The sequence below is a fragment of the Electrona antarctica genome (assembly GCF_951216825.1).
Source record: "Electrona antarctica genome assembly, chromosome: 10".
Lineage (NCBI taxonomy): Eukaryota > Metazoa > Chordata > Actinopteri > Myctophiformes > Myctophidae > Electrona > Electrona antarctica.
In genome coordinates, this window is record NC_136791.1 from 7928435 (window position 1) to 7944780 (window position 16346).

Below are 16346 nucleotides of genomic sequence, written 5' to 3' on the forward strand. Positions count from 1 at the left end.
AAACACCACAAATCTTGTATGGGGCTTCCAAACTATTTTCACATGGGTGTCCGTAGGAAAGATATAATAAGGGGTCCTTGAGGGAGTTCCAGGGGGTCCCCACCTAAATGATAGTTTGTAACCAAATGGACCCTTATGGGTCTGTAACTCTGTAACTCTGAGTGTACGCTCTCAGAGTTAAATTAACATTGATTTTACAATATAAATTGGGGTCTCAGACATAGAAATGCCATTAAATGGGTTGAGAATCAGCCGTAAAAATCTTCTCTTATGGGAGTCCCTGGCATATCTCTTGGCATTTCTCAAATGGGGGTCCGCGGGCTAATTTAGTGTCAATTTGGTGGTCCTTTACCTTGACACAAAAAAGTTTAGGTACAACTGAAATAAACTGCACAAAAATAGACTTCATGTCTTGCTAGACATCCAAACGCTAGAGGGCAGCGCTGGTTTGTTAACGGTTCCATTCATGGACCTTTGAACTGTTCTCGCTGGTCCGTCCGATCATGACAGAAAAATGAAAGTAATGAGTGTCGACTAGTTGAACGAGAGCAGAGCTGTCAACTGCTATTACTGATCCTCAACTGTATTGACACATCACTAGTCATCATTGCATCTCCCAGGGCGTGCTGGCAACGTCAGGTCGCTGAAATTGAACGAGTTTTCCGGGCCGGGTGACAACACTGTTCGCATTGTGTTGTTGTTGTTGTGGGTCTTATATTAAGCTAGTAGTCAGGCAGACAGTCAGCAGGTTAGCCAGCTAGCTTGCTAGCATATCCGACTTTTTTTCCCTCCTCCTTTCCTCCAGATGAAATCAGATGATCCCCAGCAGCAGCAGCAGCAGAGCCAATCCTTCCTCCTCCGTCCCTGCTGCTCTGTCACAACAACAATGCATCCGGCGTCAGTCACCCCGTCTGGGGACAGACTCTAGTTGTTAATCTAGCCTAATGCAGGGGAATCCATCCACAGCAAGTTGACGACTAGTATAGCCTCAGCCATCACCACCGGCCCGGGTCCAGTCCAGGACGGACAGGTAGAGGCTGTCTGTGTGAAGACAGCTGTCAGAAGGCGGCGAGGAGCAACTGGCTGCTGTTGGTTGTACAGTAGCCCAATTAGCCATTATCTGTGTCCAGTAGCCACGTAGGGTTCCACGATGGCTGCAGACCTGCAAGCAAAATACACCAAGTTGGCACAGGAGTATTCCAAGGTAAATGACCCGCCACACCACGCTACTGTACGTTCAATATCGATTGGCTAAAATCACGCACACGCGCGCGCTCGTATCGCAAAGTTTTGTGGGCATTGCATTTCCTTACATTAATTCCATATCCCCTGACCCCAGCCTTATGAACCTTGGGTAAAATCTTCTAATTTGTTGACACCCATTTGATTTTGACCCCATGCCATAACATAACCCAACATTTTCGTCCCCAAAACGTGGCTTAATTGGCATGATCTGGCAGATATAGATACAAGCTGTCATTGTTGATTGTTGTAATTTGATTTGTGCTACAATACTCCTGGCTGGGATGAATGGAAATTAGGTGCGAATTAAATATTTCATTAATCATTAACACATTATGTTGACGACGAGTAGCCCCTGACTTTAGTGTTTGAGATCAAAAGTCCCACTGCATGTCCCTCTGCTGAATCAGCATGGAATGCCAAACCTAGGGAAACACCTGTTAGTGGTTGCAGATTCAGAACAGGAAAAAAAGTGTAGTGTCACTCTGACTTTATGTTACTGTACTGGGCTGTGCACAATCATTTTTGTGCAAGATTTTGATTGATTGAATACTTTATTAGTCATTTATTAGTAAGACATTAATCAGGACCCCAATGGAAACAAGCCATGGCGCTTTCTTGGGTTTCATCCTTTTTGCATCCTTTTGTATGGAACTGTACTTTATATGTGCTTTTTTTTGCTCAAAGTGTTATCAATCAATCAATCAATCAGTCAATCAATTAATGTTAAAACGATGACACAAACAACTCCTGGGAACTTCAAGGTTCAAGGTCTTTATTAATGTCCCAGGTTTACAGCAAGAGTAGTGGTTTAAAACATACAAACAATACAGGACAACAACAGACATGAGACACCATAGCATAAACAGAGGTCTGGGCGCATCTAGTGCAGGTATAGAATCAAAGATAAAAAATAAGAAAGACTACATTCAGAAAAAGTGCTAGGATATAAAGTGCAGGCATAAAGTGCTTGTTTCAACATCGTCATCATCACATTACATGTTACTGGCAGCGTTGACTGCACAAATCGAGGCAGGGACAAAGGAGTGCAGGGACAAAGGAGAACTTGTTTCCATTGCGGTCCTATGTATTTAGTTCATCACCAGATAAAAAGATCATCGCTATTATTATATTATTACCGGTATATTCTCTTGTTTTGCTTCTGGCATGTGGGGAAAACGTTGTACAGCGGTGTCATTGTGAGTGTACTACTAGTACTACTACTATTACACATGTTTCCTGTACCCTTTGTCACGGTCAGCTGACAACACGTGTGCTGCTGTTTCCTGTCCATCTAGGGCGATAATAAATCTCCCTCCTGTTAGCTGTGCACTAGTCCATATCCTGATTCCTGCCCAACAAGTGCTGACTCTGTATTATTTTACTCATGATTCTGCAACAATTCAGTGTAACGCCCACTAAACATGTAGTTGTACAGTCAGGAGGAGATGACTTGTGAAAGCCATGAAAAAACCCCTTGAACAATAGAGATGACATTTTACTTGATGTTCTTCACTTGAACCATTCAGGACGGGAACCCCTTTTGGTGTTTTAAGCATTATGTTAAAAATCGTGGAAATGTGGTGTAAAATCTTTGAATATATATTCTTTCAGAGGGAACGTTTTTAACTCAAATCTTTGCTTCTGGGGGGAACAACATTTGAATATATATTCTTTCAGAGGGAACGTTTTTAACTCAAATCTTTGCTTCTGGGGGGAACAACATTTGAATATATATTCTTTCATAGCGAACGTTTTTAACTCAAATCTTTGCTTCTGGGCGGGGGGGTCCCTGGAACAACATCTTCTCAGATGGGGGTCGGCGGCCAATTACATATATTTTTGGGGGTCCTTGACATGAAAAAGGTTGAGTACCACTGACATAGAAACATAGGTTTTTCTGAAAACTGTCAGAATTTAGAAGGCATTTGTAAAATCGTCCTCAGGTCTACAGTAAATGGGTTAAGTTGTCAGGTTGTTCAAGAAAGCCTTTCCATGAACCTCATTGATGAACATTGTAGCCTATTCTCTTTTATTCCTGGTGCAGTAATGTGTAGTTCCCCCAGCTATAACCTTTCTATTGCTATTTCAAATAGAACGGGAGCTTAATGGGCTTTACATAAAGCTCATTATTGTTATTAATAGACATGTTGGCTGTGCGCTCCAAAGCTATTGTCTGTTGTCTACAGTATGTCTCTCTAGTCTACATGTTCTGTCTGTCGTTCTGCACAGCTTCGTGCCCAGAACCAGGTCCTGAAGAAGGGAGTGGTGGATGAACAGGCCAACTCCGCCTCACTCAAGGTAAATCTTCATGAACCACTTTTTCAACAATATATTTTCCTGTAGAGCCTGCCGATCTACAGGATGTTATTGTCACATGCAATGACAGAATGAAAACAAAAATCGCATGGATGCACCTGGGACGTATCCTCAGTGATGTATCCTAAGGTCATCACCTGGGACGTATCCTCAGTGATGTATCCTAAGGTCATCAGGGTTTCGGGTCTCGCAACATCATACCCCTCACTCAGGTGACCCAGACGGGGTGATCAAGTCCCGGCTTACGTCCCAGTGGCTACATCGATCAGTCCCATTAGGAAAAGACCAGGGCCACACAATCCGTTGCTCCGGAACTACTCTGTATGCGGGAGGATCGCATCCATCTGGCGCGTGGAAGGACTAGGCTCTGTGGGTTGACTCCTGTCCGGGCCCCTCCTACGTCTCACCAGGTCCATTCCTGCTCTCAGCAGGTCCAGGACCTGTGCGTTGCACCAGACTCCCAGCACCAGGCACTTCATTCAGGAGTGGTGGATTCTTGAACCGCAATGGTTCTGCAGGCTCCACCTGGCCCATGGTGGCGCTGCACGCTCCGCTTGTGGCTTGAATGGTCCTCCTAAAGGCCTCACCGTGGCTTGATGGTCCTCCTAAAGGCCTCACCGTGGGTTTACAGGCTCCACCTGGCCCATGGTGGTGCTGCACGCTCCGCTTGTGGCTTGAATGGTCCTCCTAAAGGCCTTGAATGGTCCTCCTAAAGGCCTTGAATGGTCCTCCTAAAGGCCTTGAATGGTCCTCCTAAAGGCCTCACCGTGGGTTTACAGGCTCCACCTGGCCCATGGTGGTGCTGCACGCTCCGCTTGTGGCTTGAATGGTCCTCCTAAAGGCCTTGAATGGTCCTCCTAAAGGCCTTGAATGGTCCTCCTAAAGGCCTTGAATGGTCCTCCTAAAGGCCCCACCGTGGGTTTACAACACAGCTGTGCTTTAACCTATCATTAAGACCTGGAACGCATCTGTGTCACATTAGCTTTTAACCATTATTTTAAACTTTACCTGTTGAAAAATAGAAGTTATACAAGCTCATAGCCTATAGAGCAGGCCTGTCGAACCCATTTTGGGGTGAGGGCCGCATTGGTCAAAAGGTCACTTGATGTGGGCCAGAACCAGTTGCGGACCCGCGCTCACACGCATTCACTCATACAGCATTGTTTTTCAGTCTGTTTTCTCAGTCACTGCTATAACTACAGTATCATTCATATATATATATATATATATATATATATATATATATATATATATGTGGAAGACTACTATTAACAAACAATGCAATAAGGGGCCCCGATAAAACATTTGAAAGAACAATTCAATTTGAAGTCAGGATATTACCTGTCTAGTAAATACCTGTCTAAATATAAGCAAACATTTCTATCTGCAAATTTGCTATATGCACCTGTAATTACTACACAACATTATGAGGGTATGCGCGTGACATCATCCTCAAACCAGGAAGTTATGCAGGAACGCCTACTGAGTGGCTAAAAACGACTTTCTGGCCTTGACAGCCCATACATCCACACAGAAAAGTCATATCTGATTGCATTAAACAATGTTAAACTCACTTTGCATGTTGCTTTGCCACTCGATGTGCCACTCGATGTGCCATTCACTTTAAGCATGCGCATACCCTCTATATCTAAATGCGGTTGCACAAAGACCCGCCTGTGCCCGGCAGCACTGTTTAATCACATGTATTTGCGCGTGTTATAAGTATTTTTTGTTGAATTACTCATGACAACGTTGTAAAAGTCAACAGTATGTATATCCATAAAATAAGCAAGCAGCACGCTAGCAAACAAACAATACACTAGTTTTTTCTTTCAATCATTTTATTAAATGCTCCGGCATTTAGATATACCCCCATAGCGTGGCTATGGGGGTCGCCAGATGGGGGTCGGTGGCCGAATACAGATATATTTTGGGGTCGTTGACATGAAATAGTTTGAGAAGACATACAGCAACAACATTGACATACAGTAGAAACACAAGGTTTCATTTGTAGACATTTGTAGAATCTGGTCTCAGGTCTTAATGGGTTAAAGCCTTCATGAATAAATGAATACAAATACATGCATACATACAATAAAAAGATAAAAACATAGATTTGCGTTGGCTTAGACGGGTACAGTACATTGGTCCTGATAATGCGTGTTGTTGCATGCTGTTCACCTCAGGACCAGGTGAAACAGAGGGACCAGAGCCTAAGGAAGGTGGAGCAAGAGATGGACAGCCTGAGCTTCAGGAACCAGCAGCTAGCCAAGAGAGTGGAGCTCCTGCAGGAGGAGCTCGCTACGAGTGAAGCCAAGGGTAAAAAGGGAAAGGTAGGCTCAAGGAACGGCTACACGAGTGGAAAGACAGCTTGAACCTCTTGTCTCATGCTAAAACATTTATTAAGACAGTGGTATCGTAATGTGAGTGTCAGGTATAACTTGACGAAGATACCATTTGGGGTTGGTTGATACCTACTAGTCACTGTTGTTGTAGCATCAGATGAGACTTGCGAGCTGTCTTTGTTATTACCACCTCTGACGGAGTTATGAGAAGGTTATGTTTTTGCCCCGTTCTGTTTGTTTGTTAGCAAAATTACTCCAGAATGGATGGATTGTCTTGGAGGTGATGATTTGGTTTGAAATGGTCAAGCTTGCAATCAAAGACGTGAAGATCAAAGGGTCATAATCAGTCATATCTCAGGAAAGAAGAGAGTTTGAATGATACATTTTGATATTTTTTACTATATTATATTCCTTGTGCAAAGTTAGATAAAGAAATGTAGTCCCTTGCGTACAGAGTACAGATAGACAAACTTGGTGGGACTAGTCAGTAGGCTGCTAAGGCCCGATACACCATTACATTGAGTGCACTCTGTCTGGTTTGGCTACCTGTGGTTCACACAGTTTGGCTGCTGTGAATCACAGTTTGGCACAAATGAATCCCAAGAGATCTTATCACAAAGATATATGGAGAAGCCGCCTTTAGCTTCTATGCCCCTGTGCTGTGGAACAGCCTGCCAAGGGATCTACGGTTCTCTGAATCTGTGGACATTTTTAAACGAAATCTTAAAACACACCTTTTTAGCATTGCTTTTACCTAGATCATTGCATGTCCTTTTCCTGTTTTAGTCGCTCCTTTTGTTTTTGTTATCACTATGTAGTTGATGCTCTCTTGTTGTGTTTTGCTCTCTTTTGTTTTATTTTTGCTCTTACTGTAAAGCACTTTGAACTGCACTCGTTGTCTGAAATGTGCTATATAAATAAAGATTGATTGATTGATTATCATTACTCTGCAGTAATAGTATGCACCATGTTTTCTGTCTCGCCTCCAGAATAAAGGAGAGTCCCCGTCACAGCCAAATCTGCACACCCAAAATGTATTTGATGAAGACCTGCAGAAAAAGATCCAGGAGAACGAGAGGCTGCACATCCAGGTTAGCAGCAGCTATCCGTTAACCAAAAAAATAGTAGTATTAGTTTTTGTTGAACCAATCTTTTCCTATGACATGCCCCAAATAGGAATGCCGAGTTTCCAGTGCAAATTCTTCCCGTAATACCAATTATGCCATTATGTCCATTAGCTCACTGCATGCAGAGCTAATGTGGAGTGTATCTTCTTTCAACACACACAGAGTGTATCTCTGCACACTGGATGCGGGGCTGGCGAAGCTGACACTGTGTTATCTATCTCAAATCAATTCTTTTCCGTGACCGGCTCACATTTTTCACAGACAATTTTGGGTTAGGGGTAACGCTGTGTATTGATCACACGCCTGGTCAAGGGGGATTCCCTCTTGGCCTAGCAATAGAGGTTTGATGGTTTCCCACGCAGGAGGAGACCCCCGGGCGAATCCCAGGTGTCGTTACAGAGAATAGTGGTATGTGCATGTAAATGTGTTCTCTTTTTCTCAAACAATGTTTGCTTTGTTCTTTGATGCTGTGTGAAGCACCTTGTAACTCTGTTTTAAAACGCACAGAGCCATATTGTTAAGTTAATTAAAAGACAATATTATGGTACCGTATGGACATTGTAGAGACATTTACACCGGTAACCACTAGTCTCATGTATATTTACATTCATTTTTTTAATTTCCATTTCTGCTAAGCATCACGCTATATATTCTTAGATGATTTCTATTTATATTAGGATACATTTCCGCGACTTTAAAGACGAATTGGAAGTGGGGAGGTGTCTCCACTTCCGCTTTACCGCTTACTCATGATCCGAGCTCCAAGCATTTGAAAATTGCAAGAGGCAACAGTCTGGCCATGTGGGACTAGGTAACCAGTAATTCAGTATTTAAGTCCGACGTCATTTTGTAGTGCTACGTTATGTCCGGGTCCAAGTGGCACCAGCTCCCGTCCGCATCTCATTGTAAATAGAATATCTAAACGCGTGAATCTTTTTACAATGACGTTATTTTTCAGAAAGGAAGCCATTGAGGGTTAAAATAGGTCTTAATGCTTCCAACTCGAGTAGAATTATTAATGTTTTGTACATGACAAAAAAAAAATATGATGTGGAGACAATAAAGACTATTATTATCATTATCATTGAAGGTGGTAACAGTCCATTTGCTCAGTAAAATATTTCGGGGGCATATTTAGAATGTTTGCAGGCTTGAGTATGTTGAATCTAGTTTGCATTAATGAGGATTTAGTTGACACAATGAAATAAAATGGCGATAGTATTCCGTGTGGGGCAGACGGCCTGTCACAGCCAGATTTGGGAGAGCAGCGCAGCTTTGTTGTTGTGAGGAAAGCGGTAAAATGAGACTTTCGTGGTTGTTTTCGTCTCAGATTTAGTCCGACGGAGCGTCACAGTATAACTCTATGGGGACACAAAAGCGACACAAAAGTATGGCCCGGAAGTATCTCAGGAGGGGGCGCTCACGTCACAGCTAAAATACTGAATATAGGGTCTACTGCAAGAAGTCTAGTCTAGCCTGGCTTGGCCATACAGCGATCACACTAGCAGCGACAAAGCGACAGGCTGCTAGCCATCTTTAAATGAGACACGGCGACATGAAGATACAAATTGATGTCCCAACGCTTGTTGTCGCTGTGTGGCGAGCTACAAAAGCTACAAAATAGTTGAGGTGGCTTTAACATTTTTCAGTGCTCCAAGTGACGCAATGAAGCGTCAATCACAGTTTTGTTTCACCACTGTCCTTCTCTACACAGTTCCTTTTGTCAAATCTATTCTTTTGAACCAAAGCCTTATATTTTCCTCCCCCAGAGTTACTGTCGAAGTGTCCTTGAGCAAGACACTGAACCCCTAATTGCTCCCGATGTGCTAGTTGGTGCCTTGCATGGTTTCCGCTGCCATCGGTGTATGAATGTGTGTGTGAATGGGTGAATGTAATGCACAATCTATGTAAAGCACCTTGGATAAAGGCGCTATATAAATGCACCATTTACCATTTACAGACGCACACTCGATGTCATCGACAAGCGTGTTGAGCAGCCCATCAACGGCGACTCTGCCACGGTGTAGCTGACTTACTACTTTCTGTAGCTAAAGTTCTCAGTCGCCACGACTGATTTCAGTCATTTGGATTATTCCATAGAAGTCAGCATGACTTCTATAGAAGTGCTGCGACGTGTTGTAAGCTTGTAGATAGACTATTTTTGGCTTATTAGTTATTTAATTCTTCCGGAATATCTCTGATATTTCATAACCGCAATCGTTAACGCCTCAATCTGCCATTTCTTCAACTGGTTAGCTGTATGGCTGTCAAAGCATCATCATTTTACATATTGTGTTAATTGTGTAGGACACACGGAGCTAGTGTGTGGTGGCTCCTTTCGCGCTGTTTCTACAAATTACATATTAGGACTTAGCCTACTAGCAACATGTTTTCAGTCGTGTGATTTCATTCTGCTTTAACCCATTTTGATGTCAGGACTAAATGGGCTAATCCACGTTCACTAGAATTCTGCATAATAGAAGTTATAATTTCTATTATCCGCTCTGGCTATCGTATCGTGTCACCATATTCAGATATATCGTATATATCATGATACAGTGAATGCACATTCTATGATTTGCAGTTCTGTATATTGTGATATTATATTTTTCCACATCGCCCGCCTCTATAGCCATACACAACATTGTGTTAGTAAATGTGTGAGATAGAAGTGTTTGCATGAATGTGTTTCCTGGCTGGGTGCACACACTGCACAGTACACGCTTATCCTACACACCAATAGTCAGACATGCGCAAATCACCCGTTGCTGCCGACATGCGTTGCTCCGACATGCGTTGCTCCGACATGCGTTGCGTACTTGCGTTGTGCTTGCGGTTAGGGATAGGGTGTTGGACTGTTAGTATGTCGGAACTTATGCATGTACCCTTCCTGGCATGTGTTCCGGTCCAGTTCTACGAGGCTGGTGAGCAGCACAGGAGGCAGGAGACGGAGCTGAAGACTCGCTTAGAGCAGGTGGAGAGAGACTCTGAGCAGCACCAGGCCGTGGTTGACGGACTCACCGCCAAGTACATGGAAACCATCGAGAGGGTGCAGGGCGATAAGGCCCGCCTAGAGGTGAGGCCCGCAGTGGTGGAAAGTAACTAAGTACATTTACTTAAGTACTGGACTACTCCACACTACATCCTCAGAGGCAACTGTTGTACTTTTACTCCACTACATTTATTTGAAAACTTTAGTTGCTAGTTACTTTGTAGATTTAGATAATTATTAACTGGAGGTTATGCAATAACCATGGTTATATAAAGGATATGAGTGAATCAATTCACTATGGGTTATGTCCATTCTTGGACGTAAGACAGAAGAAATCTATACACTCACGTTCTAATGATATTAGAACGGGCTTTTACGTCATGACGCAGCGCAAGTCCCTCCCCCGAGGACATAAATACCTGCGCTGTCGTCTAGGCGTCATTCGGTAATACTTTCTCCTTCTGCCGTTAACAAGCTAGAAGGGTATTTTGGTGAATTGATTCACTCATATCCTTTATATAACCATGGTTATTGCATAACCTCCAGTTATATTAAAGTCTACTCGTGAATCAATTCACTATGGGAGACCTAATAAACTCCCTTCAAATCACTGAAGAACGCACCCGTCCTCACGTGCCCCTCCAAGCTGTGACGTCACAGGCGTGACGGCCACAACCCTTATGAGACATCAATTTTGAGGTCAAAAGGTCACCAACCTAGTGACTTACAAGAGGCGGGACCAAAAAGACCTCCGGTCAAAATGGTCCCTGTTCCTATATAAGGAGCTGATGAACCATGACACCTTATGTGCCCCGAGGCCTAGCCACTAACAGTCCCTATCGTCCTGTAAGTGTCGGCCTAAGTCCCATCCTAGCCATCAATATACGTACGGCCTTCCCGGTATATAGAGTTAGGTTGACTGTTTATTCATTCATGCATCCAAAAAATGCACATATCTATATGTCCACATATACTATATGCTCACCACCTTAATCATACATAAACATCCTTAAGGGGCATACCTCAGCGGGAGGCAACCTGCAGAACCGCCTGTGCCACAGTTGGTTCAGTAACGTCCAGGTTATAGAACCTGGCAAAGGTCGACGGCGAGGACCAACTCGCTGCCGTGCAGACATCCTGTATCGAGATACCCTTGTAGAGTGCCCAGGATGCCGAGATACCTCTAGTGGAGTGTGCCCTCAACCCCACTGGAGGCACCACCCCAGCCGTGGAATAGGCCAACTGTATGGCCTCCACAATCCATTGGGACAACCGCACCTTGGTGACCGGTTTTCCCTTTGCGCTAGCGCCCCAGGCCACAAACAGCTGGCTGCCTTTCCTGAAGAGAGCCACCCTGTCCATGTACACACTCAGGGCTCGTACCGGGCATAGACAATGCAACCTCCCTTCCTCCTCCATCCTAAATGGGGGCGGATGGAATGACCGCAGGTCCACTGGAACACTGGCCAGGTTGGAATTCTTGGGTATGAAGGCCGGGTTTGGTTTTACCGCGACCCGCATTCTATCCTCACTAAAGACAGTGCAATCAGGACTTACTGAGAGCGCCTGTAGATCGCTAACTCTGTTAGCCGTAGTGAGAGCTAATAGGAGGACGGTTTTCAATGTCAAGAATTTCCATTCCACTGATTCCAGTGGCTCAAACGGTGCCTTTGTCAGGGCGTCCAGTACTAAAGATAGGTCCCAAGGAGGAACCAGGGACCGAGTAACTGGGCGGGCCTTCCGAACCCCCCTCATGTATCGTCGTATGAGTGGGTGTTCACTCAGAGCCTTATCCCCCATGCCAATATGACACGCTGATATAGCAGCCAGATCGACTTTGATAGATGATTGTGACTTCCCGTCATCCAGCATGCCCTGCAGGAACGTCAGAACCGTTCTCACTGAGGCCTGGAATGGTAATTCCAGGCCTGGCCTATCCGCACACCATCGCTCAAAAACTTTCCATGCAACGTCGTACAGCCGCCTAGTGGACTGAGCCCTAGCCCCCTGAATAGTGGCTATCACGTTCGGGGGTAAGCCCTCAGCACTCAAATTGATCCTTTGACGGGCCAGGCCCATAGATCCAGGGTCCGAGGGCAAGGGTGGAAAATCTCGTAACCTGCTTGCGTGAGCAGGTCCTTCCGCAACGGGAGCTGCCACGCCTGGTCGTACAGGAGGGAGGCTATCTCTAACCTCCATGACCCCCAGGCCGGAGCTATGAGGACCACCTCTGGGCCTTGAGTCCTCACTCTGTCCAAGGTGGGTCGTATTAATGACAGCGGAGGGAAGGCATAAAGCAGACCCCGTGGCCATTCGTGAGCCAGAGTATCCAGTCCCAGTGACGAGCTCCCATTGATGGAGAAGAACAGGTGGCACTTCTTGTTCTCCTCTGATGCAAACAGGTCCACTTTGGCCATGCCAAACCTGTCCCATAACTGCGTGGCCACCTCTGGGTGGAGAGACCAATCCGCATAGCGGAGCTGGCCCCTGGATAGCAGGTCTGCTCCTGCATTCAGGAGCCCCGGGACGTGACAGGCTCTGACCGAAAGGAGGTGCATGTCGCACCACGTGATCAACCTGTGGGCTAGTAGATGTAGAGTCCTGGACTTGAGTCCGCCCTGTTTGTTGATGTAACACATCGTAGTGGTGTTGTCCGTCCTCACCAGGACGTGGCGGCCACGAATAAACGGTTCGAACTGGCGTAGTGCTAAAAAATACTGCCATCAGTTCTAGATAGTTGATGTGGGCGTGCCTCAGAGCATCGCCCCACACCCCCCTGGTCGCCATGCCGTCGAGAGTGGCCCCCCACCCCGACATACTGGCATCCGTGGTAACCACCTTCCTGGAGGTGACAATCCCCATAGGGACGCCCTCCGTAAGTGTGGCTCTGTTTTCCCACCATTTGAGTGCCTGCACACACCCCACCGTCACTCACTCTGATGTCGACGGCTGGTAGGAATACGTAGAGACCGCATCCATTCTTGAAACGGTCTCATATGTAGCCTGCCTAGACGTACCAGCGAAATGGCAGACGCCATGAGCCCTGCCATTCGTAGACACACACTGAACGGCACCTTGTGCCCCATTTTGAAAAGTGTCACACATTTGAGAAACGATTCTGCTCTCTCCTGGCTCAGTCTGGCCGAGAACGAGAGGGAGTTCAACGTTATGCCTATGTATCGACTGGGCGGGCGTCATCGTGCTCTTTGCATGATTTATAGTAAAACCCAGGGCGTTTTAACTGATCTACTCGTGGCCCACCGTCGGTGGACGGTACGACGGTGCAGCCTGCCTGGCTGGCTCCTGTAGGTGCCGCAGACCCTCGGCATTCCTCCTGCTATTCTCGCCAGCGGTGATGAGCTCCGCCAGTGCCCCTTGAAACAGGTCTGTTGGCGCGGCGACTCCCTCCGCAGCGACGCGCCGATCTAGCAGGGTGACGCGGAGCGTTCCGGTCACCGGGTAAATGTCCGCCCACCTGAAGCGTTCTTGCATAAAGCACAGCGTCATGGCTCGACCCAGGGACCCCGTGGCTGACCTAGTCAGGAGTTTTGCCTCGTCATTCAGGCGCCTCACCTCCGCCAGCTGTGCCGCCGTGGGGGCATCTCCTGCCATCTCCAGCAGTACGGTGAGGGAGCCCTGCAGGAGGGCCTCGGCATTCAGAGCCATAGCTACGGCTACGAGATGTCCGTAGATGCGCCTGAGTGAGGCCGAGGCAGCCTTGTCCTTCTGGTCTGGGAAGGTGGGGGCTTTTCCAATAGGCCCATACTGGGGCCGTGTTGGGTTTATCAGGTACCCCGCCAGCAGGCGATCAATATCGGGGAAGCCCGCTAGCCCCGCAGCCTCAGGTGTCTCGGTCTCTACCGGGAAAACGCTTCTGTCGCGGGGGGGGGGGTCGGCGGCATTCGGACGGTCCCACGTCAAAGTGAGGAATTCTTTGACGCCCTCCGCCAAAGGCAGGAGGTGTCTGTCCGGCAGTCCGGCAGCAGCCGGAGCGACGCCTTGCCACCGCAGGGTTTGTGCCGGGTTAGCCGGTGCTGGTCGTGGCCACTCTCGTCCGCACCTGAGCGCCGCCATCATGTAAATAGCTAGCAGCTCCGTTTCGTCTCGGGGAAGCAGAGCGGGCGGAGCGGCGGCAACGGGGGGTACTCCGGCGGGCGCTATCGCTGGCGGAGCACCAGCGACCGCCATTGGAGCCGCCTGAGCGAGTGGGAGTCCTTGTGCGATCTCCATTAGCACAGCTACGGCTTCATCGTCCAGATGGGGGGCTTCTGGAGCCTGCTCCTCCTCTCTGTAATGCTGGTCGTTGAGGCCAAAATCGAAGAGATCCTCTTCCTCCTCGTAATCTGAATCTCTCACTCCTCCGTCCTCGTAGCGAGGTTGCTGGGGGTAGAGGGGTTCTCCCTCCTCATCCATCAGCCCTTCCCAGGCATGCTCCTCCGTGGCGGAGGGGGCTGGAGGCCAGGACAAGTTTTGTGTGAAACTGCGCCTCTGCTGGCGAGCTCGCGCACAGCAGGAGATCGTCTATGTAGGACATAATGCGGGTCCCTTGGTGACACAAGGGAGCCAGCGCCGCCTGAGTGCATTTCACGAATACCCTGGGGGATAATGACATCCCGAAGGGGAGAACCATATATTCGTATATCTTCCCTTCGAATCCAACGCGCAGGAATTTCCTGTGCGGTGGATAGATCGGGACATGGAAATAGGCGTCCTTGAGATCGATACTGGTGTACCAGTCGCCCTGGCGCGGAGAGCGCAGTAGAGTCGTTGCTGTCAGCATTTTGAATTTGAAATGTTTTTAGGTACTTGTTGAGAGCCCTCAGATCTAGGATCAGTCGTAGCCCCCCCCCCTTCTTTTTGACCAGAAAATAGCGGCTGTAGAAACCGTTGTTTTGTTGGTCTAAAGGCACCTCTCTGACAGCTCTCTTGGCCAGTAATTCGAGGATTTCTGCCCGAAGTACTTCCGCTGCCTGCCCCCCCACTTGAGAGAGAATTATCTTCCCGAGCGTGGGTGGTGGTCGTGCAAATTGTAGTTTGTACCCCGTCTTTACCGTGCGTAAAACCCATGGGGACGCGCCACATAGCTCCCACTGTTGAAAGCACCGTGCCAGAGGATTCTCTAGCATGGGTTTCATTACTAGTGGAGCGATAGCACTCCCTAGTGGCCTGGGGACGTAACGGTCGCGGTGCTCCTGTGTTAGGAGCTCCCCCCCGCCTAATCGAGCCGGTGGGGAGGAATTGCGACCGTGAGGAGCCCAGCCTGTGGCGAGCTTTTTCTTCGCCACAGGGCTGAAGTACTGTCCCACCGCTGTCGAGAGGCCTAGCGGCTCTTTCTGCGGTGGGCTCATAATGCCCATACGGGTTCGATGTTGTCTTTTTATTGTGTTTTTTTTTTTTTTTTTTTTAAGGTATGAGGCATTGATGTAATCAAGCGCTTTATTAGACAAATATTTGCATTTGTAAAAAACATTTTGCGTGCGGTAATGGCTTTCTTTATTACAGCAGCATTCAACACAGTAGCATGTAGCACAACAACATTTGGAGGAATGTTCAATGTCACTTTCCCGCTCTCTGCGGGGTGCACGAATCTCTTCCTCTTCGCCACTGGTTCCGACGTGGGGCCCGTGGCCTCTACGGTCGGAACCGGGCTCGAACCCTTGGGCACGGGATAAGTCCACTCAGGCTATCTAGCGCGCCCGCGTCCCTGTCCGCGGAAAGCGCCTCTTCCAAGAGGAGCCCTCTGGGGGACGTATTCCCGTGGCTGGCTGCGAGCGCGGCCAGCTGCCGCTCTGTCGACAGGCTGAGCCCGAGCCTGTCCTCTCTCTGCACGGGGCCTACACGGCATCCTGCCTCGGTCAGTCGGTGGGCGGGCGTCTTCATCCACCATGTGGCTCGGCCATACCTGTTGTGGCGGGAGACCTTCGCTAGGTTCGCGCACCTCGGATTCTTCCTCCCCATCTTCGTCACCTTCGTCGAAAGGTTCGTTGACTGGGGAAAGGAAGAATTTGCGAGCCCGCCTCTGGCGTCTGAACAGCATGAACTGTTGTATGGCGGCACACTTCAGGCACTGGTTTGGCGCGGTCAGGGCCTCCTCGGCGTGCTTTAACCCCAGGCAGTAAACGCATGTGAGATGCGGGTCCATCCCCGACATTTTATTGCCACAGTCCGCCACGCGGCAGTGCTTTTGCGGCAGGGAAACGGCTCCACTCCGGTCTCGACGGGCCATCGCCTTGGACCTCGCTGTCTTCCCTTCCATTCTCCGCTTGCGGAACTCCTAGTTCACGGCAAGGTGTTTTTCTGTGGGCCTCTGACGCCTCGACA

General features: G+C 47.8%; 1 protein-coding gene across 1 annotated transcript in view; it reads left to right on the forward strand.

The window, feature by feature from the left end:
* The first annotated feature begins 240 nt into the window (after positions 1-240).
* ppp1r21 (protein phosphatase 1, regulatory subunit 21) overlaps positions 241-16346 on the forward strand; it is a 46003-nt gene continuing 29897 nt past the window's right edge. Inside the window, exons 1-5 of the mRNA XM_079512206.1 lie at positions 241-1204; positions 3475-3543; positions 5748-5894; positions 6896-6997; positions 9945-10109. Of these exons, the coding sequence (XP_079368332.1) occupies positions 1151-1204; positions 3475-3543; positions 5748-5894; positions 6896-6997; positions 9945-10109 (537 nt within the window). The 5' untranslated portion in view covers positions 241-1150. The remainder of the gene's footprint in view (positions 1205-3474; positions 3544-5747; positions 5895-6895; positions 6998-9944; positions 10110-16346) is intronic.